General features: G+C 45.1%; 1 protein-coding gene across 1 annotated transcript in view; it reads left to right on the top strand.

Moving 5' to 3' along the window:
* Window positions 1-25,753, top strand: part of pcsk2 (proprotein convertase subtilisin/kexin type 2) — a 33,660-nt gene that overhangs the window by 1,601 nt on the left and 6,306 nt on the right. The window contains exons 2-9 of the mRNA XM_064316711.1: window positions 1,139-1,243; window positions 11,012-11,125; window positions 11,607-11,715; window positions 12,071-12,108; window positions 17,249-17,325; window positions 19,108-19,196; window positions 20,637-20,812; window positions 23,185-23,400. Coding sequence (XP_064172781.1) covers window positions 1,139-1,243; window positions 11,012-11,125; window positions 11,607-11,715; window positions 12,071-12,108; window positions 17,249-17,325; window positions 19,108-19,196; window positions 20,637-20,812; window positions 23,185-23,400 — 924 coding nt within the window. The remainder of the gene's footprint in view (window positions 1-1,138; window positions 1,244-11,011; window positions 11,126-11,606; window positions 11,716-12,070; window positions 12,109-17,248; window positions 17,326-19,107; window positions 19,197-20,636; window positions 20,813-23,184; window positions 23,401-25,753) is intronic.

Raw genomic sequence — 25,753 nt, 5'->3', positions numbered from 1 at the left:
TCCCCTATTATATATATATATATATATATATATATATATTATATATACATATAATATCATAATGCATCTCTTCACAGAGGCTGTTGGCTGTTCCGCCACTATAGGACAGTCTCTGTTCCGTTGTTGTTGTGTTAAAAGCATGCTGCTTGGCCCTGCTCCACGCTGCATTTACAGCATCTCGTTTTAATGTGTTGCACTGGCAGTGTTTTTTAGTAATGGTTTGGAATTGCATCAAATCCGGAGAACAGAACAGTGCAGAGAGGCAGAGCTAGTCTTCCTAAAGCTAGTCTTCCAATTAATTTCGTACCTTCAGACCTTTGAGATATAACCTAAAATATGAGTTAAAAAATTAAAAACTATTCTAAATTCGTCCCAATAGAATGTGTAAGTCATTGTTACTGAAATCATGGTTTTCAAGGGCCAAAAACTGCTGGTTTTTCACCATCCTGTTACCTGGGAGTCAGGTGTGAAGGCAGTCTAGCCAATCAGCAGTGCTAATTGTTCAGTTAATTTTCTGGGAGGAAAAAAAAAAAAAAACCAGGACTGGATTTGGATTCAAGGGCCAGATTGGAGTATTTCATGGTTCACTCATCCGTCCTTTTAATAATGCATCAAAGATTCACAGTCTGCATCCTCATGTCAAAAACTGTAACCTGTCAATTTGTCAACGAATGGGAAATTTCAATTCTGACGGACTTGCTCTGTCAAATGCCAGCGCGTGTGCTTTGTATGCAGCGCACTGCCTCGCTCACCAGACAGTAAGGTGAAGTACAACGCAGCAAAGGCTCAACCAGACTGTTTTAAAGGATGGCCCCCTTCCATCTCCCTGCCCACCAGTACTACCATAGCTTTTCATTAATATCAAACGGACAGATCTGTTCTGATCTGCGAATTACGTTCAAGCCCCGTTACCTTGCACCCGACACCTGGCAACTATCACTACAGCACGAGGAGAATTTTCATTTTGGTGAACTGCACGAAGCGGGGAAAAAACAGTAGAAAAAAAGAAAAGATTCTTTGTTTCCTGAGGTGATTCATTTAGTTTTTTTCTTTTTTTTGCTGAGAGACTGTGTCTGTGATTTTCGCCCTTTCCTCCGGCACGGAGACTGACTCTGTCTTCACCTTCGCCCCAACACAGCTCCCCTTCGCCAAGGACCTGTTCCACTTCTACCCCAAGGATTTAACCCAAACCAGGAGGAGGCGCAGTCTTCAGCTCAGGCAGCGCCTGGAGAAGGACCACAGGGTGAGCCTCCCCTCGCATCCCGTTCCCATAGAAACGGCCCGGAACACAAAGACAATGGATCGGAAGACTGCTGCCATGTGATGGTGCCCGGTTTTAGTAATAACGGGAGAACTAAGTTGTTGTTGTTTTTTTCATGAATACTTTAAAGAAAGATGAAACATTTAGGCTCAAAAATAAATGTAACCATAAAACAGGGAATACATTTTTTTTTCTGGTCTATTACATTATATATTTGGTCTAATACTTTTCATGCAAAATTCCCCAAACACTAAGCCTTGCAAAAAAATAAATAATAATAATGATAGTAATAATTAAAGTGCCTTACATGCATATCCCAAATTAAAATGTCTTCTGTTACCTCCAGCAACTGATTTTAACACATTTGCTCATGCGACAAAAACTATCACTTCAACTGAACATCGGTATCACTCCAAGGGTCATTTAAAATAACAACGTAGCATTAATTCAGAGAATGATGCCCTGAGATAAACATATAAAGCATCAAAGACTATTGGTTGAAAGTTGCCATATTGTAGAATGTGGTTAAAAACCTGTGATTTATTGCTTTGCATAATTGACTGATAAAGATGCCCCCATTAGCACTGGAACCTTTTTTTTTTAAACTTGACTTCATCCTGTGTGGAGGCTCCGGCGTTTTTGCGCATCAAGTGAAATTAATTTAGCAGTAATGGGAAAGAAAAAAAGATTTTTTAAGTTAACATTTCTCTGTCTGTAACAAAGACGAAAATGAATTTCTTTGTTACAGAGAACATTATTTAATGTGAATGCACAAAGTGATGCTGCCACACAGGTCGTTCTGGATGAGCAGGCGACATCTAAGAAATAAGTACATTTTTTTTAAAGTTAATCACTGAGGAGCCTGAGGACCATTATTATCTTGCAGGTAAATACCCTGCATTCTCTATTTGCTGCTCAATGGCAGCAACTGCTGTTCTTCCTGATTTCGACAACGTGTATGTCATTCCAGTATGAGGTCATTCCACAGGACCACGTAAGAATTGTGTAGTTCCTTTACCGAGCCCCTTTTCAACCAACGAGGCTCAGGTTAGAAAAAGTGAACCTTCAATAGAGCAATACCAGGTGGAGTTAATAAAATGCTCAGGAGCCAGTGCAGTATATAGAGAGCTCGTACAGCTAGTTCATCTTTTATTTCTTCTTCTTTTTTTGTATTGCGTTTATTAAACAAAGAATGGGAAGGGGGGGGGGGGGGAGATGGAAAGAAAGAAGGAAAAGAGCATGCTAGATTTCTTTCATCCAAAGAAAAAAAAGGGGTGGGGGTGGGGGTGGGCGGTGTGGGGGGGGGGGGGTGTTATGGAGTCTTGCGACGAGGCCTTGAGCCGAGGAGAATGGAGAAAGAAACTGACACGACAGGAGAGTCGGGAAGAGAGGAAAGGCCACTCGCGTTCCATTCGCGCGGTCGCCGCCGCCGCCGCAATCGTCGCGGATACCTGCGTACGAGATTGCGACGGTCACGCCCGGCTTGTCTCCGCTGACATATCCGCGCGCGCTCTTATCATTAGGCACGGTAAACACGTGAAGAAAGACGGGCAAACAGGAGCCGCTTCATTTATTTCGCACACATCGGTGCCATAAAAAGCCTGTATAAAAAAAAATAAAAATAAATAAAAACCCAACGGAAGGCTATTTATTACACTCTAATACATCCCTGAGCATCGCCACCTAGCTCATCATCCAGGTCGTCTGTAGTGGGGTTGTTTGAGCAAGAAATGAGCTGCCCTTTTATTCGAAGGTTCGTCTGGTAAATCAGGATAAATGTCATTCGGTTTGTTTCGCTAATACATGCAGCGCAGCGCAGTCAAACCGGAATAATCAAAAGTCCTTCGAATGGGGCCCCCACCTTTTCGTATACAATTTAACAACTAGCCTGAAATTCACGCGGCTGTCTCTCCATTATTCACTTTTCTTCGTCGCAAAAAAAGTGACTGGAAGTGTTAGACTCAGGAAGACCTCTCTCTGCGGTGAGCTAATTAAAATCTTAGTGGCTTATTTAAAATCTGGTGTAGCTCATGAGTCTTCCAAAGGTTCTCTTTTTTCTGTGTACGGGGTTACATGGAAAATGGGTTTTTTTGATTTTCAAAAAGCCTTTAAAAAAAAGAAAAATGCTTCGTTATGTGCTTTTCAGTAAGGACGTCTGTGCTTCCTGTTTGCCCAAATGAAAAACGTCTATGGCCACTTTGCTTCCATCTCCCGGCCAGGTAGTGACATCATAGTTATGGCATCTAAAGTATAAGCCTGAAAAAGAGCAGTTTGAGTGAATTCTACGATGGTCGAAGTAGTACACATTATATGCCGTCAGTGGATAGTCTCACTGACATCAATCACTTTAAATCTGGCCCACTCAAGTGGGAAAAACAAATGAATCACCCTGTTTTTAAAGGTATTTTTTGCCTTTAAGTTTCTGAAAGCAAGACTGGAAGAGCCTTGCTTTAATTATAAATATAAAAACGCCCAAATAAATCTCACTTAATAAACAAATAAACAGATATATTTTACCTCAGGGGGGGTTTAAATTTGTTATTGAAAGCTGAGGATGCTTTCTCCCAGGGAGAGAGAGAGATGAGAGAGAGGGAGAGAGGAGAGAGAGATAAGAGAGAGAGAGAGGTGGGGGGGGGTGAGTCTTTTCAGTGCCAGCAGGGAGTAGAGTATTGATTGAACTCCCTGCTTCCTCTCAGTTCTGGGTAATTCTTACCTATATTACTTCCCCAGAAGCTTGATTAATTCTCTTAAGTCACTGGGGAGTGTTTGTTTATTATCAAGTATAAAAATACAGAAAATTAAGTAGGATACAATTAAGACAATAGGAGAGAGGCGGCGTCAAGCAAGCGATAGGTTTGATAAAAACGTGTCATTTTGCTGTGACATTTTACAGTTTTACCTATCCTTCCTTATCTAGATGAGTAGCACTGAGATAGAAATATGGTTTTTCAGGGAGCCCTACAAAACAATGTTATTGTTAGGATAGATGCTAGAGGCGATGATAGATAATCAACAAAAAGTGAACAGGGAGACAAGAGGACTTACAAATGCCACACATTTACAAAACTGTGTGAGGAGTGAGGATAATAAGAGGGAGCCAATGTATAAAAAGGGACATTATAAAAGCGAAAGTTTGTATTTAACAATGATGCAACGGGCCTTTCATTCCCTTTTCTTTTTCGTATAAAGACCCAGGGCTGCAGATGGGGGGGGGGGCTGGGACACTTTGTCCTCTGCCCAGGTCCAAGGGGGCCCCAGGATACGTGAGCAGTAACTGTTTTTAATTTATTACAAAGTATATTGGGCGGGGGGGGTGGGGGGGGTATATTTTATCCTGGGCCTGGGAATTCATGGCTGCGGCCCTGAACGCATCAGTCCAATTAAGAGAGAGACAGGTGTGGCTGTGTCTCACCGCTCACCAGTGACCCCTGCTGGTCAACCGGTCGCCCACAGTGTGCTTTCACAAGCTGCGCATGAAGCATCTTCCTCTGACTCACGTCTGTGCTACCTTGGCTTGCGGTCTACACTGTGAAACAAAGAAGCGGCTTGATGTCACATATTTTTCTGAAGGGGGTCGAGCGCTTGCCTGCCCCCCCCCTACTTGAAAATGGAAGCCGTGGCAACAGGTGGACACGATAAGCCGTTCCAAAGCCAGAATAAAATAGGGTATAAGGAATAATACCAAGAATCACAGGCATAGGTTTAATTTCAACTCTGGACCACCTGGTCTCACATAGTCAAATGTCAAGTCTGACGAGCATACCAGCTGGTCAAGGTACCATTTCATATGAAAATATCGGGGGCTGATGTCTCCTGGTCTCCCCCCCCAAACCTATAGATGTGGCTGGAGTGGCATAGGCAGAGCAAGGGGAGAGGGGTGCCATTGATGGCCTTATCGCGACTAGTCTCACGGATAAGTTCCCATTTATGGGCAGTGATGTCGGAGCGTCTGTTAGGTAAGGGGAGGAAGGATGTGATGTAATCTGTGAGCCTTCCCACAGTCCCCATGTGTGATGTACACACTCTGTTCCCAGGTTTTGTGACCTCAGTGGTTTGTATCTGAATGAAATCTGTGGCGTCGCTAAAATTAATTGAAAACCTCCATGTATTAGCTGTTATTAATTGAAATGAATGCACCAGTAACAGTTCTCTCATACTGTTAACAACTATAAGCATGAGAGACCGAGTGGAATATTGAATTTTTGATTCAGTGTGAGTGATAGAGACCACCTACAGACATGAGAATTCAATTATAGCTATAGCTAACACTCGTAGTTTATGACACCACTCAGTGCTAGTTCCTCTCATCAAAAACCACTGCTGGATTGCCTGTTTTTGTTCTATTCAATTTAGCCCGTTACATATTTAGACTTTAATTTGGCTACAGGCACCTCTCAGTTTAAATTGCCTCTTACACAAGAATGAACCCGAGACTCGGGAACAAAAGAAAGAAAAACCAAAACAAAATGTCTGCATATGACCTTGTTTCCCTCTTAACACCAGGGGCCTGGCTCTCTGTGCTCCGACCGCCGCGTCTAATTCTGGTTCAGAATCGGCCGAGCTCATTGGGTGGCCTGCTGTGCCTATTTGTGATGCGAGCGATGGCTCTTCCCCCAAAAAGGAGCGTGCTTAATTACCAGCCTCCATCTGCGGCGGAACAAAGGCGAGGCTAAAGCTTTATCTGGCAATCCCCCCCGCTCTGTGTGTCTCAAAGCTTTATCTGGCAACCTCCTCCGCTCTGTGTGTCTCAAAGCTTTATCTGGCAACCTCCTCCGCTCTGTGTGTCTCAAAGGCTTTACGCCCCCCAACGGGAGAGGCAGGGGGGAGATCCCGCTCTGATTTCGGAGATAAAACGGAGAACAGTGCATCGGACGGTTAAGAAGAGTGGAGATCCTTGACACGGAGCTATCGTCAGACATCGTGTTTTTTTTTTTTTTGTGTTTTGTTTTTTTGGCTGAGAAAAAAAAAATACAAATAATTAATAAAGCACATTCTGTATGACTTCAGGTACCGTTCAATCAATATACCTGCATGTAGCTGCAATTAAAAGGCAGGCAATCCAATTTACAACAAAATATGAAATTACATAATTTGGACCAATAATAATTTCTAGATTAAGTCATTAAAATCGTGACCATTCTTTTTTTTTAAATCTAGATGGTTCTAGTACTGCCGGTAATAAAAAGGAAAGCCTGGGGTCTAAAAGATTATTGCTGTCATCACAAAAGGTCTTCAAAAAAGATGTGTGTTATCCTGTTGTACGCCAGAATGATATAGAATTTTTATATCTGCAGCATAAATTCACCTGTGTAAGAGCCACGGTCATTACTGTCCACTGATTTCCACAGGCTCACGATCACCGTGCTTGTAGGCACTGTAGAACTCGCCAGCGAGGAATTGTGGGACCAATTTAAGCCTGAGGAGCTGGTTCTCTTACCTGTCCTTGTCTCAACTCTCGCTTCCCTGGCGGTGCTAACCATTACATCTTGGATTTGATTGAAAACAGCGAGCTCTTTAACCTTTATGAGTAAATGACTATGGTCTTGTGAATTCAATGTCTTGCTGAGCGATGCTATTTTCTTACGTTTGTAATTTCATAAATGGACTGCAAATGACGCAACCCTGTGCATGGACGCATTATCTTCTTAAATTATGGGATGTTGTATTTGTAGAATCAGTGTTATTATTCAGAATGTGCTCCACTGGAGTGGCCCTCATTGGGGGCAGTTTTCGCATCCAGTTTCAATCTGGTCTTGGTCATTACAGCTAGCCATGTGGCTTTCACCTTGGAAAACAAAAAAAAAAAAAAAAAATGATGTGCAACTGAAGTTTCAGGAAAATCCAACTGTCCCTGGGACAGTCCAGCCAAATTTATTCCATCATAAAATTCTTATTGATGTTAGGTTTTTGGAGGCCCCTGTATAATGGTGTAGGGGCCTCGACAGTAGCATAAAAAAGTGTGTCCTTACTATTATGATAAGTCAACTTTAACATTCAACAGGGAGCTGTTGGTAGCTGTAAGAAATGCATGTTTTTGATACGATTGCTATATATACTGATAGGCCTCTCACCCCTTTGTTCTCAAAGCATACTAAAACTAAAACAGTAGTTGTCCGCAAAATCTAATTATAGTTTACTCTGCTCAGTTTATCATAATGTAACATCATTATAGTCGCTGTGCTTCCAGAAATAACTTAGATTTAATAACGGCTTATTAGAACTGATGAGGACAGTTGTGTAGCTTCAAAATTTTAGGGAGACAGATGTCCCATAGGGCAAAATTAAATCAGAATCGAGGGAGGAGGTCATATTGTTAGCATCACTTCTGCATTTTTTGTTTGCTGTTCATTGTTTTACTGTACAGGCAAGAGGGAGGAGGGCAGGCAAATGTAATAATCAAGGCAAGAATGTGCTTGAATAATTGAATTTGCAGTGCAGCACTTAATAGCAAGTCATTTTGTACCTACAGCTGTTCGTTGTGACATTGCATTGTGTGTGTGTGTGTGTGTGTGTGTGTCTCAGAGAAAGAATGTATCTTTGTGTGTGCATGTGCGTGTGTGCATGAGAGAGAGACAGAGAGACATAATGTACCTTTGTATGTGTGAGAGATACTATGTATCTTCTCTATATGTGTGTGTGTGCATGTGTGTCTGAGAGAGAGAGAGAATGAACCTTTGTGTGTGTGCATGTGCCGGTGTGTGTGTGTATATGTGTCTGAGAGAGAGGATAAATCTTTGTGTGTGTGTGTGCGTGCATGCGTGCATTATTGCCACTCGCAGTCCTGTTAATTCAGCTGATGCATTTCTCCAGAGCAGCTTGTGAATTCTGAAACTTGCTTATGCTGATGTTTTTTTACCGGCTTTACCTGCCAAAGCCTCTATTTCCTGTGAAACTGGCAGTCCAGCCAAGTACCATAGGGATCTGCAAACCTGACCGTTAAGCTCAATTTACAACGAACTGCGAAAAGCTGAGCTGTCCGTCCATTTATTAATCATCCATCAGCAGAATTCAAGAAGCCTCCTCCAAGAGAAAAAGTACAAAAAAAAAAAAAAAAAACATGTATGCACACCAGGCCTTTGCAACACAGAGCATTTCTGGTTCAAGTTCCACAACATGTGCCCTGAAAGCACGGGACCGAACCTGAATTTCCTCCGTAAAAAAATTATCCCGCCGCGTTGCAGGTCCACGTGTGAAACCGCGACGCGCAGCGAGACGCTAACGCGCGTTAGCCTGTCTGCAGACATGCAAACGCACGGCGGCGGCGGCGGCGGTGGCTAGCCTGCGCTCGGCGTCTGAAAGACGTTCGGTGAGATCGCGACTGCGGGGGGGGGTTAGGGTTAGGTTAACCCTAACGCGCGCGTCAAGGTTAAATGGCCTGTCCTTGTGCTTAGTCACTCGTAACTGTACAGTAAAAAAAAGAAAAAAAAACACATATACGCTTGATCTATGTGTGTGTGTGTGTGTGTGGGGGGGGGGGGGGGGATGATTCTGTGACAGCGTCATCCTGTAATGGCTGAATATCTCACTGTGCAGTGCATTGTGGGCACACAGTATCCTGATCTGACCGGCGTGGCGAGGTGACAAGCAGCTATTTCGCTCCGCGGCGGCCCCTTCCAGATCGGCTCCGTAATTCACTCCGTTTTCCCGCCAGCGGGAACGCGCGGTCCCCCCCTTCCTCAGCTAAAGTACGCGTGGGCGTTTACTAAAGATGCAGATGCTGTCAAACCCGCCATTTTAAAAAAAAGGCTAAATGCCTGCTCAAAGTGCCAGTCAAATAAGCAGGCCGCTACTTGGGCTAATGCGCCCAATTTTGATTTCTTTTCATATTTTCTGTGTTTATGTCGTGACTTGGTCATGCCGTGAGAGACAACATTACATCAGCCCACCCATGGTTTATTCTCATTCAACAGCACAGTAAATTGTGGTTTATCACGTTCATACTTAGATACTTTCACTGTTGCCTAAAATAGTAATGTATAATTTGATATTATGTCATTACATGATATTACTGTATAGTAGGGTTTATAAAATGACAGACTATGATTATAGCACCACATAGCAGAACCTTTTCCACTGAGTCATGTTTTATTGAATATAAGGTGAGCACACATTAACACAAATGCATGCCCATGTGTTGACGCTGGACAGACTCTTCTTATCGACGGCTGGCAGTGGCACAGGAAACTCTGCAGGTAGATGAATGCTTTCGCAGACGCGATCAACGAACGGAAAGATATCCTTATTATTTTACTGTCATGGCCACTCCGCCTGAGTCATAATGCAATATTAAGTATAACCCAATTTATTCCGCAGTACATATAATACTATGCTCCTTCCCCTCCAAATAAATAGCAGTATAATGACAATACAATAATCCAGAGTGTCCTGCTTCGGTATGACTCCATAACATTGTAGCGCAAACTGCTCTCGAAGACCCTTTTTACGGTGCATTTGCCGTACGTGTCTTCCTTTGATCTACCCCAGGTCTTCACCGACGGGCCACAGCTGATTGGCCGCGTTCTTCATCCAGCACAGAACCGTCGCCAAGCCACGGATTTCATAAAAGAACAAACACAAAAAGGGCGGTTGACATTCTGCGATGGGATTTGGCCCAACAAACTAAAACAAAGGAGTATCGATGCCCTCTTTCCTGTAGGGACAAAGCGTACGATGGCCGTGGAAGGATTTGGAGGGAAAAAATAATGGGTCTCGTTCACAAAACTTTTCTTAAATTATTGTTACTTGCTCTTAAAAATGTTAAATCCTACCAAAAAACCGATATGAGATCCATCACACATGAGCAGACCTTTGTTTTTGTGCATATCTCACATGTACGAGATGATGAATGCTGCCTATTTGTAAATTTTATGTCCAATCCTGTGTATGTGATTCGCATAAGGAAATGGCCATGAGCAAATAAAGAAAAGAAAAAAGTGATAAATGCCAAAATATTCCTGTAAACGTTCTTACACACCGTTTACGATCCAATGTGATCGTACGCATGTTTCGTGAATGAGGCCCAACGTATCTACGCAGAAGATGAAGGGAAATGAAAATCCTTTGTTTGTCCTTGTTCTTACCGAGCACCTCTTGAATTACAAATGTGGACCAAAAACATAATACATAAGTAAATAATAAAACTAGACAGGTATTGTGATGCAAGGCCAGCATTTGTGTCACATACATCATCTGTACAAGGACATACCATGTTCATGTTCAAGTATTATTGGATTAATGCTGGGGAAAATCTATAGGAAACTAGCATAAATAAAGTAGAAAAAGAGAGAGAGAGAGAAAGATCCTGTGCAATCCGTTGAAGGTTTGGTTTTGTTGGTATGAGCACCTTTTGAACATTCTAAGACCTTAAATCGAGCCTTTGGTCTGGCCATTTCTACTATAAACCATCCCTCTTTCTTATTTCAACAGAAATCAGTAACAGTGAATTAGAGTCATGCTGCCAGCTCAATGAACCTGCTATTTATTCCTAACCCCCCTCCCCCCCCCCCCCCACCCCCCAGTGCCTTTACAGAGAAGTAAGGGGTTGTGGGTACTCTGCGTGTATTTTCAATACCTGAATAAGTAGCATGAGCTTAATTTACATTGAAGTGATGTGTCTACAAACCTTTAAGTGTGTACTTCATCTGAATGCCTGTATCGGGTTATACTGTCCTACTACTACTACTACTACTAATAATAATAATAATAATAACAATAACAATAACAATAATGCATTTTTTTATATTTCCACAGGTGAAAAATGTGATTCAGCAGGAGGGATTTTCTCGGACAAAGAGAGGATACAGAGACCTCAATGCCATCGACACCAACATGAACGACCCGCTGTTTTCCAAACAGTGGTACCTGGTAAGCGACCGCCAACATCACAGATCTGGTACCTCAAATTAATATTTACACGCAGCGGCCATCGTTGCCCGCTTGACCATACGTTTCACTTTATTGTGTCAGGACACGTGACTATTTCCTGCGTTTAGTCATTTTTTAAGAAGCACTTATTTAACACAAGCTATTTATATTGTATTTATTTTAAACATCATTAGCAGGCTTGCTTACTTCCTCCAGGTTTTGGTTGTTTGGTTCCACTCTCCTCGGCAGTGCCCACCGAGGTGTGGCCTAGGCGAAGCGCTTATTTATTTAGCCCGTTAGCGTAAGCGCTACGCTACGTGACCAGACGGACTGTAGCCGAGCGCGCGGAGAGAGAGAGGCTGTGACATTTATCTTCCCCCACCGGCTCCCCCCCCCGGTGCGTTCGTTAATTTGCAATTTGCGCGTATGTGGGGACACCTCTGGTCTCATGTGGCCTCTCCGTATTGGTCTGCCCGATCAGATTAACACCGGCCAGGCGGACGGCACCCCCGGCCTGGACCTCAACGTCGCCGAGGCTTGGGAGCTGGGCTACACCGGGAAAGGGGTAACCATAGCGATCATGGACGACGGTACGTGCTGTACGCCCCTCGTGCGACGCTGTAATTATGTGGAGCGATACACATGCAATTAAAGGGCGCGGGCTTGCGTATCTGTTTGTTGCAATTTTGTGTCCATCCAAAAAAAGATACATTGAGAGTAGACTTCATTGATATAAGCCAGCCCTGAGCCTGGTGATGTCACCAATGTTCACCAGTAGAATACTGTATGGCATTATTTCTTATTTAACTAAATGGCACCTTTTACCCATGTTTGCTTAAAAACCTGTTTCTGGCTCTGCCATTTTTTCATTGGTTCTGTGCCTAAAAATTTCTTGTGTTTTGTGTTTTTTTTGTGTTTTTTTTTTCTCCCCCCCCCCAACAACAGGAATCGACTATTTACACCCGGATCTCGCCTCAAATTACGTGAGTACACAGTATTCTCTCTTCGGTGCCATTTCTCAGAGTGTTTCCCGATTGTCTCGCTGCCGTTGCAGTGCTTGTGCAGAACGAGGTAGCGCACTCCGTAGGAACACAGGCCAGGTGCCGACCACCGGTTGGATTCCAAGCTCCTGTGTCAGTTGGCAGGCCTCCGTGTTTTCTCTACGGAGCCAGCTGGAGGCACCAAGCCAAGCCAGTCCAGTTTGCTCGGCTTGCTCGATATACTCCCTATCGCCGGCGTCTCCTGGTTTCAAAATAAATGAAAGCTTTCCTTGACACGACAATAAGAGATTGATCCGGGCTGAATCTTTTTGAATGCTGCAGTGGTGTGTTTTTTTTTCTTTTTCTCTCTCTCTTTCTCTCTCTCTCTCTCTCTCTCTCGGTTTTGTGGTCCAAGGACCGTCACGCAGACGGGGGACCTTCGGGTCGATATCTCGAGAGCGTCGCGTCTGTTTGCGCGGAACGGAAGGCAGGCGGGGCGCAGACGGCGCGGTGGCGAAGAACGCGTAGCGGCTCGGTCGTTCGAAGTAGAGCCGCCGCCCGGGCGTTACGCAACACCGCTCCGGGTCACGTGACGGTGCGAACGCTGCATATTAATGAGGAGTCCCAGAGGAGTTTCTTTTTTTATCGGTTTTTTTTGCGCTGGCGAGGGAGGACAGCATAAATTATGGGCGAACGATTGTTCCTCATCCTCCACACACTAAGTCAATCACACACTGGCCCTTTATGAAACGAGCCTCCAGCAAATATTGGTGTGGGGGGGGGGTGTTGCTCTCGTCGAACCTTTTGAGGACGTTGGAAATAAAAACAATGACATTCATGGTGGAACATTCTAGGCTAAAGACCCAGCCAGGGAACTGAAGCAGAGATTGTTCCCCCCCTATAATCCCCCCACCCCCCCCATCAGGTGTAGCCTATTTTTCTTTAATTATCTGTATCATTATCGGCGGGGGGAGGGGGGGCTAAGCCCTTGTCATGCTCCAGTACGCAAATGACAAGTCAGAATCTAAAAATAACCTCCTCCCTACCATGTCCGTGCTTCTGCTGAACACATGCCTGCACGTCGAGAGGGTTGAAATGTTTTTTCCAGCAGCACAACGCTGAAAGACCCGTTTATAAAACCCGTGCTACCTCTCCTGAGCCCCACAAGACCCCGCCGGGTACCTATGGGAGCGAGCACCGACTATTAGATTTTCCACATTTTTTTTTATTTCATTTTTTTCCTTCTATCGGCGAACGACACGCGCGTGAGAGACCGCGCGCCCGGTCGTGCGGACATTTCGCATTTCGAGCACGGCCGCGGTGAGTCACGGAGCGCCCTCCGCTCCTAACGAGGGGAATTCTCCCCGATAATGAGCGCGTATCGAGCTCTTGCTCGGAACCTACTTAATGGGCGGGTTGCTGGAAGGGCGATGAATAATTCACGGCGCCGCGCTCGAGCACGTTAGCGCACGGCGGTTCCCCCTTGCACGTTAGCATACAGATTTTATTATTATTTTTTTTTTATTTTCCACCAAGCTTTTTTTTTTTTTTGCGGCGCGTCGAATGGACGTGAAGCTCAAAACAGCCGTGATGTGTTGTCGTCCACGTTATTATAGCATTATAGCAGTGACAAGCAATATTATTAAAGGCATGGTAGTGTAGGGAAAAAAAGATGTGAATTGTGCCTAATTGTAGCACAGTCATTTCTTTTTAAAAGTTATCTTTGTAGTTAAAGGCAGAGTTTTTTTTTTTTTACTTTTGAAAGCTAAATTGAAAGCTAAATTGTTATAATAGTCTAATAAGGCTCGTGTTAAGATAAAATCTATGTAATCAGCTTATTTATTTATTTATTTATTGTGGGGGAAGGGATTCGGCACAGTGCATCCCACCCCATGAGGATCCCAGGTGGAATTTCGCCGAGCGCTTTCAGTCGAGAATCGTGGCTGGTTGTCGTCGAGTCATTGGGGCCTTTCTGCAGTTGCTAAAATATGAGTTTCATCTTCTATCATAATAGAGTTGCTATGGCAACAAGTGATGTCAATTCGCCACAGGAATCACGTCCTGCGCGCTCCTCCGGAAAAAAAAAAAAAAAAAAAAAAAAAAACGATTCTGAACTGAATCCCGTGGGTAGCAGTTCAGATTTACCGCAAGGTAAATTGCGGGGAATAGGCTATTGCACGGCTCATATGGGATCTGCTGTGTGGTAGAGCTTTGTGAAATAACTCTTCAACCTCTAACCAAGCTTGAATATATACTATCATTTATACTATGAGTAAAATTAGTGTAAATTAGATTCATTAAAAAAAAAGTACACGTAGGCTTTCAATCACGTTTAAAGCACCAAATATTGCTTTGTGCATCTGAAAGTCAACCTGGTTTGAAAAAGCTGTTCTTCAGGTGTAAGGCCAAGTATCCAAATGCAGTAGGCTTATCCTTTTCCATCTAAGTGGTCAACTACACTCGTCCTGAGTGTTTGTGTGTGTGTGTGTGTGTGAGAGAGAGAGAGAGAGAGAGCGATCCATTAGCCAGCATAGTAGTTATACCTTGAATAAAGCTGGTGATTGTGCTTTCCGGCATGTAGTCTAGCAGAGAATGGAACCAAATGGGAGCTGAAATGGGTCTGGGAGCCAAAATGGCTGTGTTCAGCTCCTGTGACGCATTGCCAATAACACGGGATGCATTTCCCAGAGTGTTGCTATGCAGTTTTCTTAGCATTGATTACACTACCACAGAGTGGTAGTGTTGTTGTTTTTTTTTTTTCTTCAGATCAAACTGTGTGTCGATGAACTGTCTGTTTCTTTCAAATGCAACATGCGATGTTGCCTGAGGTTGTGTTTTTAGGTTTTTTTTTTACACTGGAAGACAGCAGGTGACAAAGCAGTGAGGATATCTGCTGGCCTTTAAAAGACACACCCACCCCTACTTCAGCCAGTTAAAACCCTTTGGATTTTTCAATATATGTATTTTTTGAACTAAGTCAGTGTTCCTGAACTCCTTTGTTTAAATTTCTATTGCTTTCCATTGTTACATCAACATTAGAATGTTCAGTTCGCATTCTAATCACGTATTTGCCATCTTACACCATAATGTTAAAATACCATACTGTGTGTGCTTGCATCCCAGGAGGGACCTTGCCTTGAATCCGTAGTTCGCCAAACCACAGAAGAATTCTGTTCGAGGTACAAAAAACACGACTGCATGAAGATGGGTCCTTTGTGAATTCAAACAAACAAGCCAACAAGCAAATGAATAAATAAATAACATGAAAGAATAAAAGTAAGAAAGTAGAAAAAATAGATGTTTCCTTTATTTATTTATTTATTTATTCTCATTTATTATTATTTATAGGACGAATTCTTAGAACATTCAGATACTGCTTTCTAATGACTGATGAGAAGAATCAAGCACTCCAGGTTCACTCAGGAATGCTTTTGGACATTGTCAGATCATTTGTCTGTCCACAAATGGTCTGTTTATTATAACAATTTTAAATGAATTCCTTTTATTTATTTATTTTTGCCAATGTTTAGAATCATTAATTCATTCATTCATTCATTCATTCATTCATTCATTCATTCATTCATTCATTCATTTACTTGGCTCACATTTACATACATATGAAAATAGCACCACTGAATTTTCTTTTTCACATGAAGATGTGGGGAGAAAAAAATCACATGCATTATTCCTTTTTAAGTATTAATCTGCTGCTACAAAGCAATACTCCTAGACAGCGGTGAAGCCAGCCTTGGGGGCGGGGGGCGGGGGGGGGGGGGGGGGGGGGGGGGCTACAGTGCAAATGGCGACGCGGTGGCAAAGATAAAGGCTGCCCGTCGAGCAAAATGGCGCCCCCCCCCCCAACACTGCTGAGCCGGACTCTGGTGCCTGCGGAAACAAAAGCAAACATGGGGGGGTATCGTACGAGCGCCACGGCTCGAGCCACGGGCCCCTCAGCCGTAACGGGGGGGGGCTAAACGTTACTCGGGTGCCACCATTAAGATAGATTAAGGTACGCTTTATTGAACCCCCTTGGCATAATTTGTCCCCTGCTTTCAGCCCGTCCCAGTTACTTAGGAGCAGTGGGCAGCCACAGTGCAGCGCCTGGGGGGACCAGCTCCAGTTCTGAGGCCAGTGCCTTGGTCAAGGGCAACGGCAGGAGTGCACCTAACCTGGTACCACAGGAGGTTACCAGGAGGAAACCCACACGAACACGGGGAGGACATGCAAACTTCACACAGAGGGGAACCGGCGAGCTAGGACTCGAACCCAGGAAATCCTTCTTGAGAGGCACCAGTGCTAACCGTCCTGCCACAATATATCCATGGCGCGCAAGCAACACAAGTTAGGAGATAGGAACGGGAAGTGCTAACGGGCTACGTATATTTCTGGTGCTAACGTTTCAGAAATGCCAGTCCGTAGTTGCGGTCAGCTCGTTACCACTGTCCACACGTCAACCACAAACTCAGCTCCTCATCTAAGGAGCGCGTTTTTTTTGTTCTTATTTTTCTTCAAAGACACGTCTTTTTCAGCGGAGACGAAGTGGGCGGGGAGACATAAGATAACGCGTCGGAAACGCGCAGGCTTGGAGTGGCTGAGCGACGACAGAGATGTGCCGAGGAGATCGCCGGCGAGCCTTTTTTCTCGTAGCTGTCGCTGGCATCGCTCCAGCAGCCCAGGCGGCGCCGCGATCGCACCTCGACGACTCCGCGGCACGCCGAGGAACGCTCACAGCGTCCGCTTCCCTTTTGCTTTTTTTTTTTTTCTCAGAGCAGCGCCGTTATTATATTTTTTATGCTGCGTGAAATTAAACACCTTAACTGGGCCTAATCGAGGTATTAGTTCCCCCTGCGAAGTCACGCTGTGTCAGTGCATTACCTCCCGAGGAAAAACTCAGATTTTTTTACGATCATCATTTTTCACAAGCGATTACCGGGATGATTTACGAGACGCGAATCTGAGACTGTCGAACGTGTCGGAGAATCGGCTGTTTGGCGTGATAAGCGGAGGTTCTCCTCGTGGCGCGTGTTCTCATTGACGCATGTTCTCTGTCGAGCGTCCAACGTGTCGCTTGCGTCTGTAATTTCACTTCTTGCTCACCTCGGTGTCCCCCATTTTCCCAAAGCGACTGTCTCTCTCTTTGCAGAACGCCGACGCCAGCTTCGACTTCAGCAGCAACGACCCCTACCCTTACCCCCGCTACACGGACGACTGGTTCAACAGGTAACGTTCGTCCCCCTCGTTAGCACGTCGCTAACGGGCTACTAAGGCACGGGCGCGATCGCTGCATGGGTAGGCTTAGCAGCGGGGGGAGGAGTTCGCTGAGACGGCATGTGGTTGGGTGGGGGGGGCAACCCAAGTTCGCGATGGGCGTGTTTCTAGAGCAGCGACCCTGCTGGGCCAACATTCCCACCACGAGGGTATGCCCACAAAACACCTCCGTAGGAGTGCTGCGAAAACACAGCGAACCGTTCATCCGGTGTGAACTTCCTGCTCAACGGAAGGATCGTTCGAATCGTAACAGAGCGTTCCGTCTGCTGAATAAGCCCGATGCCACCTTAGAGCTCTTTAAATTCAGTTACCGGGCAAGGGGCACGGTGTACTTCACTACCCGGGCTCGGCTGCGTTCAGGGCACATCGATTTCGGGGAAGTGTGCCTGAGGTCTGAGCAGATTCTGTGGCGAAAGCTGATTGGTCAGGTGCACATCCCGCTCTGTTAATTCGGGGCAGATGAGTGTTAAATCCATGCTGGCTGATCCTTAATGGATGCTGTACTCCATTATTAGCATTTAGGGAGGTCGATCCGGTGTCATAACTGGCCGTTGCTCGGTGTGCAAAACTCCCGGCAGGCCTCTTTACTGGGATCATATTATCCCCCCCAACCCCCCCACCCTCCCATCATCTTCCACCTACAGAATGACATGATTCTCCTTCAAGGGCAGCTAAAGATTCATTTCCTCTGCTTCCAGATTTCTCCTCCCCCGTCTCTCTCTCTCTCTCCCTCATATCTCTCTCTCTTTTCCTCTCCTCTCTCATCGTGTCTCACTCTCCCTTGTCTCTCTCTCGCTCTCTCCGTCTCACTCTCTCCCCGTCGTTTCTCTCTCACCGTCTCTCTCATCACCATCTGTCTCTCTGTGTGTCTCTCATCTCTCTCCCTCGTCTTACTCCCCCTCTCTCTCTCTCTCTTTCTCTCTCTCCCTCATCACCCTCTGTCTCTCCCTCCCTCGTCTCTCTCTCTCCATCTCTCTCTCTCCCTCGCCGTGGCGACAGCAGTGATCTGGAGCTGATTAATAATATCTTGCGGTCGGCCCCCTAGCCGCGTGCCGTGTGCAAAGCTAATAGTCTGATTATTTATAAATAGCATCCCTTCTGTGGCCGCGGCTGGCAGGATGCGGGAGGAGGCTGCTGCAGTAGCTCGGCGCATTCCTCTCTCCGTTTGCCCCCCCCCCATTCCCGCCCCCCCGCCTCCTCCCCACCCGCGATGCTCATTCCGAATCCCGCGAAACGGTTCGCCGATTTCCTCTGCCGGGAATCTGTGGGGTCTCTTGCCAAGGAATCGCCGGCCTTGCCAGTGTATTTAAAAAAATAATAATAACAGTAAAACCTAATCCATCAATCCCCCTGTTTTTAATTAATCCCTAAAAATGCCAGTGCATTAGTGCCAGGCCTTCAAAGCACATATTCCGGGCTGGGGATTGTGGGATTTATGCAAATTGAGACAGGTTTCCCTTTACAGATAGACGTGTTCTGGAGTCCGTTGTGTTGGTGGTGTGCGCGTGTCGGTCCGCGAATGGTGAAAGATTTTTTTTAAGGGACTTAACGTTTAATTCACTGTAAAGGAAATGGAATTTGAATGCACAGAGCATGAAATCTCACAAACTATGTTGTACCATATTAAACATGCAATACAATAGTTGTTTCAGTTGCCAGATATCAATAACCAATAAAAACTTATAGATAAAGTTTACCTCATAATTTTATCCATTCATTTACCTTTTTTTTCAGCCATGGAACCAGGTGTGCTGGTGAGGTATCAGCTGCAGCCAATAACAACATCTGTGGTGTGGGCGTCGCTTTCAATTCAAAGGTGGCAGGTATGTCAGAACACATCCACAAACACTCACACTCACACACACACACACACACATTCACACACACACACACACACGCTTACACACACAGACTCGGGATCGATTCACACAGTTACAGCTGCATCTGCTGTTTCCACGGTGACAGATGATAAATTGCAGAGGCAGGTTCCAGCAAAATTTAACAGCCTCGCGCACTGTTTGGTAATGGACAATATCTCCATCCCACACCTCCTGACCTTTGGATGCTGGCTTTGTAAATCATGCCCTGGAAGAACAAGCAGTGACAACTCAGTTCATCTTTGGACTTCATTTCCCACGATTCCCTGATGATTTGGCACCACTAAGAGCAAACAGGAACAGCAAGTACAAAGAAGCTGGCATCCGTAAAACCCTGATATCATATGAATTTGGTGGGAGAATAAATAGGATCTGAGAACTATAGGAAGGGGATTGCTGGTTTGCAGAATCTGTCAGATCTCATATTTTTACCCCTCCAGCTGGACAATTTTAGAATTCTGAGATCCAAGTATGCCCCAAAAAACTAAAATGGAGGCACTCCAATGAAAAGAGTGCCTTCCTTTTTGGTTCTAGTTTAACAAGCCATCATTAAACAAGAGGCTCCCTTATGGACCGAGAGTGCAGAGGGCATTTTCAGAAGGCAGGAGGATAAAGACACAGAATCTTCAATCGCCGCCTTACACAATACGAGTGTGCCGCAGAGGCCTTCCAGCAATTACTCCGACCCTCTGGAGCTTTCCTCAGATAAGATATAACAGGCACGGCGTGACTTCCGGCCGGGCGAAAAGTTATCTCACAGCACGAGTCTCAGACTCCGGTCCTGGAGGAGGCTGAAGGGGCTGAAGGTTTTTTTTTTTTTGTGATTTCCTTTCAATCAGCAGCCAATTTAGGGCCTTGGGAACAAGGTGTGCCGACTCTTTAGCCGGTCAGTGGCTAAAAAATAAGCAATTAAGGGCAGGGACCAATCAAAAACCAGCAGACACAGTAGCCCCCTCCCGGGATTTGAGTTTGAGCTCTCCTCCTCCGACGAGAAGCGAATTTGTAATCGCCTCCGTTAATTTTCAATGGGAGCCAAGTCTTCGCATTCGCAAGGCATGCTGGGATAGCTGCCGACTCGAGACCAGCTGGAGAAGTGACCAGAAGGACGGAGAACGTGGTGTAGTAACCAATCAGGTTAAAGATCTGACGATCCTAAATTTCCCCCCCATTTAAGAATTTTAATCATGCCCACAAGCGACCGACTGTGGTAGGCGAGAGCGACGCCAACTGATCTCGTCGGAGAATGTGTGGCTTCGCCCTTAGAGGAAAGCTGCTGTGAACAAGAGGCGAGAATCCTCCCACTGACTGTATATGAGCACAGCCATTTTACGTCATCAACCCTTCGTTTTGGTTTTTTTATTTCTTGGTCTCTTCTCCGACCTGCAGGCATTCGGATGCTGGACCAGCCCTTCATGACGGACGTCATCGAGGCCTCGTCCATCAGCCACATGCCGCAGGTCGTCGACATCTACAGCGCCAGCTGGGGACCCACCGACGACGGCAAGACCGTGGACGGCCCCCGCGAGCTCACCCTGCAGGCCATGGCCGACGGCGTCAACAAGGTACCGCTCCGGCAAGCGCCCCCGAATCGACGCGCGCCCCAAATCGACCGCCTGGCTGAGTCACGCGGCCTCCTGTCAAGACTTGTTACGTTTGAAACAAGAGCGCTAAGACCGCCACAGCTGTCGGGTCAGGATTCCCCTTTGTCTGGTTCTGTTTGCCGGTTGAAAAATGATTCCGTTATTATTCCGTGTACAACCTATAAATGCAAACATCTGGTGCATCCAGCTGTGGCTGAGAAAGGCTTTGATGGCAAACGTTCAGCAGGATTAATTTATTTGAACACCGCCCGGCTTAACTACATCTTCTCTGTTATGATTTTTTTTTTTTTTTTTTCCAACATGCGTCAGAAATTGACCCGCTTATGAATATTAAATGTCTTGATCCGGGGCAATCGCCCATTTGGCGGGGAAAGAAGCTTCCGGAATGCCTGAGAAACAAACGAGCGTCGTCGCGGTTTAGCGATTAGCACGTACGCGTGCGCGCGCGAGCATGTTCCCGGTGACAGTTTTAATTACCCCATCGATTAATCATCGAGCTAGCTTCAGGGAGGCAGGAGCTAAGGGAGCCCGCCACAGCGCATCACTGAGCAAGTGTGGGCACGTAGCGACACGCAAATGAAAAAAATAAAAATAAATACTGATCAAGCGTAGCGCCGTTCGGCCCACTTGCAACGGTAGTCACTTATGTAAGCCGCCTGCACCCTAAAAATCTCACTTCAAAGAGAAGACACCCCCAATTATAAACAGGCTTTTTTTTTTTGGAGCTTTCCCTGCTATCCAATGGCAGTACAGGAACAGTCCCAGCACTGATCACCAAGTCACTTCACTCCAATTAAGCCACTCGGCTTACGTCTCTAACACGGTTTTATTGGGTGAATCGGCGTCACCGGTGAAATCCCCCGCCTGAAATTTGGTTCACCGGCAGTGCTGAGTTTACACGGCAAATCGTTCAGTGTGTTAATTCAGCTCTTAGCAGATTGCGCATGAGTCTAACAGGGGACCGCGTGTACTCTGCAAGAGTGGGCTTAACATTGAGCATTTTCTTCTGGAGGAACAATTTCCCCATTTCAATTTCTAAGAGCAGAAGCGACACTTCTGCACAGTTCAAACGTCACTTTTGCAATTTAAATTCCCGGGGACGAAAATAGACCGTTAGATGAAATCATCCTTGGTGGAAACACTCTGAATCTGTGAGCTGAAGAGGAAATCTGGGGTGTTCTCTTTGAAAAATGTGCTTCAAATGTCGACCTTGCCGCACCCTTTATCAATTATTTATATGATTTGTTATCCACTGACCTTTTTTTCACCAGGTAGCCCCACTGAAATCTATTTTTCATGCAAAATTTAGCATGTGGAATTGAAGTCGAAATAATTACAGAAAGGCTGTAAAATGAGAAACTAGCACAGGTAATTCTCTTTAAAAAAAAAAACAGTATGGCTGACTTGCATGTTAATATTATGAAACTATTAAATTATTTTTCATAATTATGCTACCACCAAAAATAAATTACTGTCCGGTACCAATGAAATAAATTGAAATAAAATAAATAAATAAATATAATGGAGGCACGTTGCTCGTCAGACAACACAGGAAAATAAAGATGACTATCGGTTTAGAGTCGGTGTACTTCTCTAGTGAGCTGTCGCACGGAGTACTTTTATCTTAAGAGAAACTGCCGCTGTGATGTGACCTTCGCGCGAAGGCTAAATCAGGAGCCAGCCAATGTGCCGTGCGCAGACACCTCCACGCACAGTGTCTCGTAAAACCACTTTGTGTGCTTTAGCCGGAGTGAAAATCAATGAAAGCAAATAAAATAAGTGCTATGGAAACTCAGACGTGTACACCCTGAGAGGAAAATAAAATAATTATTTCGGGAGTGTGACAGGAGATGCGGCTCTAGTGGATGATGGCCTGCCCTTTCCATTTTTACACATTTAAAATTGTATGGGGTTGCTGGGCGGCTCATCCCGTTAAGGCATTAATTTAGTGACGCGGATGGGCCCCACAGTCTGATATCTGTTAAGGCCCTGATCTAGTGCATGGATGGGCCCCATGGTCTAGAATCTGTTAAGGCCCTGTTCTAGTGCATGAATGGGACCCACGGTCTGGTATCAAAATGGCCGCACCGGTACCAACTGTGGCCGTCAGCCACATTAGGGTGAAGGACAACAGGCTCTGGCCTTGCCCCGGAACGAGAGGGTCAGATTGTGAACTTCAGCACGATAAGCAGCGGTTGTTGACATCGAGAAGCTTTCGAGGAGAGTGTGTGTGCTCCTCTGGCACTCTCCCAGCGGTAGTCACGGCGACAGATAGATAAAACCGGGTGTGTTCCAAATTTGTGAACACAAAATGGCGGCTGTGTCTCTCCCAGGGCCGTGGCGGGAAGGGCAGCATCTACGTCTGGGCCTCGGGCGACGGCGGCAGCTTCGACGACTGCAACTGCGACGGCTACGCCTCCAGCATGTGGACCATCTCCATCAACTCCGCCATCAACGACGGACGCACCGCCCTCTACGACGAGAGCTGCTCGTCCACGCTGGCCTCCACCTTCAGCAACGGCAGGAAGAGGAACCCCGAGGCGGGCGTGGTGCGTGCAGTTATCCCGCTATCCCGCCTCTTATACGTGTCCCATAATCCCCTGGGTTGTCTCAAGCTGGTCTAATGGCACTGCATTTTGTGTGTGTGTGTGTGTGTTTTTGCTTTTTTGTCTGGTCTCCAGACATCTCAGTCGTGCATTTTATTGCTTTTTATGACCATAGCACTCGAGTTTGAACCAAAAGAAAACCTTTCTCGTCCGGGATTCTTGCTCTCCCACCAAAACAAGAATCGTACATTGCATATGTTACGCTGCACCTGAGCCACTGTAAACACAGCCGATGCCAGGTTTGAACCAATAGAAAAAGGTTTTATACACCAAAAGCTCCTAGGGAGCATACAAACAACCAGCAGCCCAATGGGTGAGCGCAAAACAAAAAGAGAGAGAGAGAGAGGGACCCCCCAGAACTTATCCAGTCTACCTCCTTATTTAGGTAGCTTCTCCTGGGGAAGTCTTTACCTGGGCCTCTGCCAGGACTATGGAAATCTGAAATAAAAAATATGAAAACCTGCACCCCCCACTGAGAGCAGAAGTATGTAACACAAATATTTTTAAAAATATCCATTAAGACTCATCCAGTTCACTCAAAGGACTAATCTATTTGTTGGCCTACTTACAAATGAAAGCAAGTACATTCCAGCATACATGCGATAATATTTCTTTTTAAGCTCATTGCCTTTTATAACTCACACTGTGCATTGTTTAGCTTGTGATTCCAATTCCTCCCTCTCTCATTAAAAGGAGGTTTATTACCCAGTATTCTGAGAGGTGGGATCTGATGCATCCAGTTATTTCCCCATTAGTCCTGTCCAGTGAACATGTTTGAGACACTAGGGATGTCCAGAAGGATGTTTTTGCTGAGGAAAAAAGAGTTCATCTCACACTGCAGCCAACATTAGTTGAATATATTCATCAAAAATTAATAGAACAACATTCTTCTGAGATAGTTCCAAGACATAAGAAATAAGAGCATTTGTGAATCTAAAGTTGAGGCATTGAAGTCTTTACAGAATTCTCCTAGCTGGATGAAAGTTAATCTCAATGCTATTGTGGCTCAGAAAAGGAAGAGCTTGAGCAACTTAAATATAAAATATGACTTATTGGAATGATTTTAAGACTACTGTCACTCAGTATTTAAAAGTTAGGTGATGAGTGTCAACCTCCTCAGAGTATGTGGAATTTCATATGACAGTTTGTCAGACTGGAGACTATTGTGTCAGGAAATCTCATGAATATCTTATGGTGCTTAGTGAGTTTTGTAACCTACATCTCTCTCTCTCTCGCTCTCACTGATATTGAACATAACAACTTAATGCTTTTATGTTTCGTTCAACCATGGTGAAAAGGGGAAGTGTGTCTTTGGAAAGATAACGCCACAGTCATCAGGCGTATCTGTTTGAATTAAATCTTGGTATAAAGGAGTGTGTCAAATATTTAACAGGAAGCCGATCCTAACAGGCAAAAGTGCTGGGCGCCTCTATTTGAGTTTCGAATCATTAAATAAATAGCCGTGTCCGAGCTTTCATTTCTAAGTGCTTGCTTGCGTTTCATCGTGTTGGCTGACATTTTCCTTGGACACGCCGTGTCCACGACTGTTTTCTCGAATCCCCAGAAAAGGCTTCTTTTTTTCCCCCTCTATTATTCTACCAGATGTTCACCTGCCGCTCCCCATGAATGACAAGACTGCACACTTTTCTTTTGTTGCCATCTGTTTTGCGGTGTGTACCGTTACACTGAGGGGTTATGTCCAAGCCCCCGGCTTAGAGGTGTTTTGTCCCCGATTTTCCAGAGCAGAAGTTGTGTGCCGTGCGAAAGAGCACAATTGGGAGAAGATGCACAGAACATGTCCTTAATCCTGCCCCCCTGCTTTCCCGGTCAAACCTCACCTGCGCTCGCTGTGCAAAACTCTCATTAATCCAGTGCCATTCTGACTTTTAACCCAGAAAGGAGAACGAAAGATTTGCTTTGACCTTTTTTTTCGTAGGTACTAATCCCATAATGGATACCTCAAAAAAATTCAGAACCCCTTGCCTTTCTGTTTAAGCCAGATGACCTGATTAAGCAAAAAAAACTTGAAGCACTACAAAACAAGAGCCCAGCTCTCCACGGGGCTACTTTTAGTTATCATCAACAGCCTCCAAAAAACCAACATTATTTATATTGGATATCCAAAAAAAAAGGCTGATTTTTGCTGACTGTGCATAATCGCTGCTCAAATGATTAATTGATAAGGACAATTTTAGCGAAACAGTGGGACTGAATCCTGATGGAAAGGAACATAGCACTCACTAAGGGAAAGGTTTTTCCGTATTGTTAGCGAATGTTGTGAAAGTTGTTCGTTTAT

The sequence above is a fragment of the Anguilla rostrata genome, chromosome 2 (assembly GCF_018555375.3).
Source record: "Anguilla rostrata isolate EN2019 chromosome 2, ASM1855537v3, whole genome shotgun sequence".
Taxonomy (NCBI): domain Eukaryota; kingdom Metazoa; phylum Chordata; class Actinopteri; order Anguilliformes; family Anguillidae; genus Anguilla; species Anguilla rostrata.
This window is presented reverse-complemented; position numbering and strand designations above follow the sequence as displayed.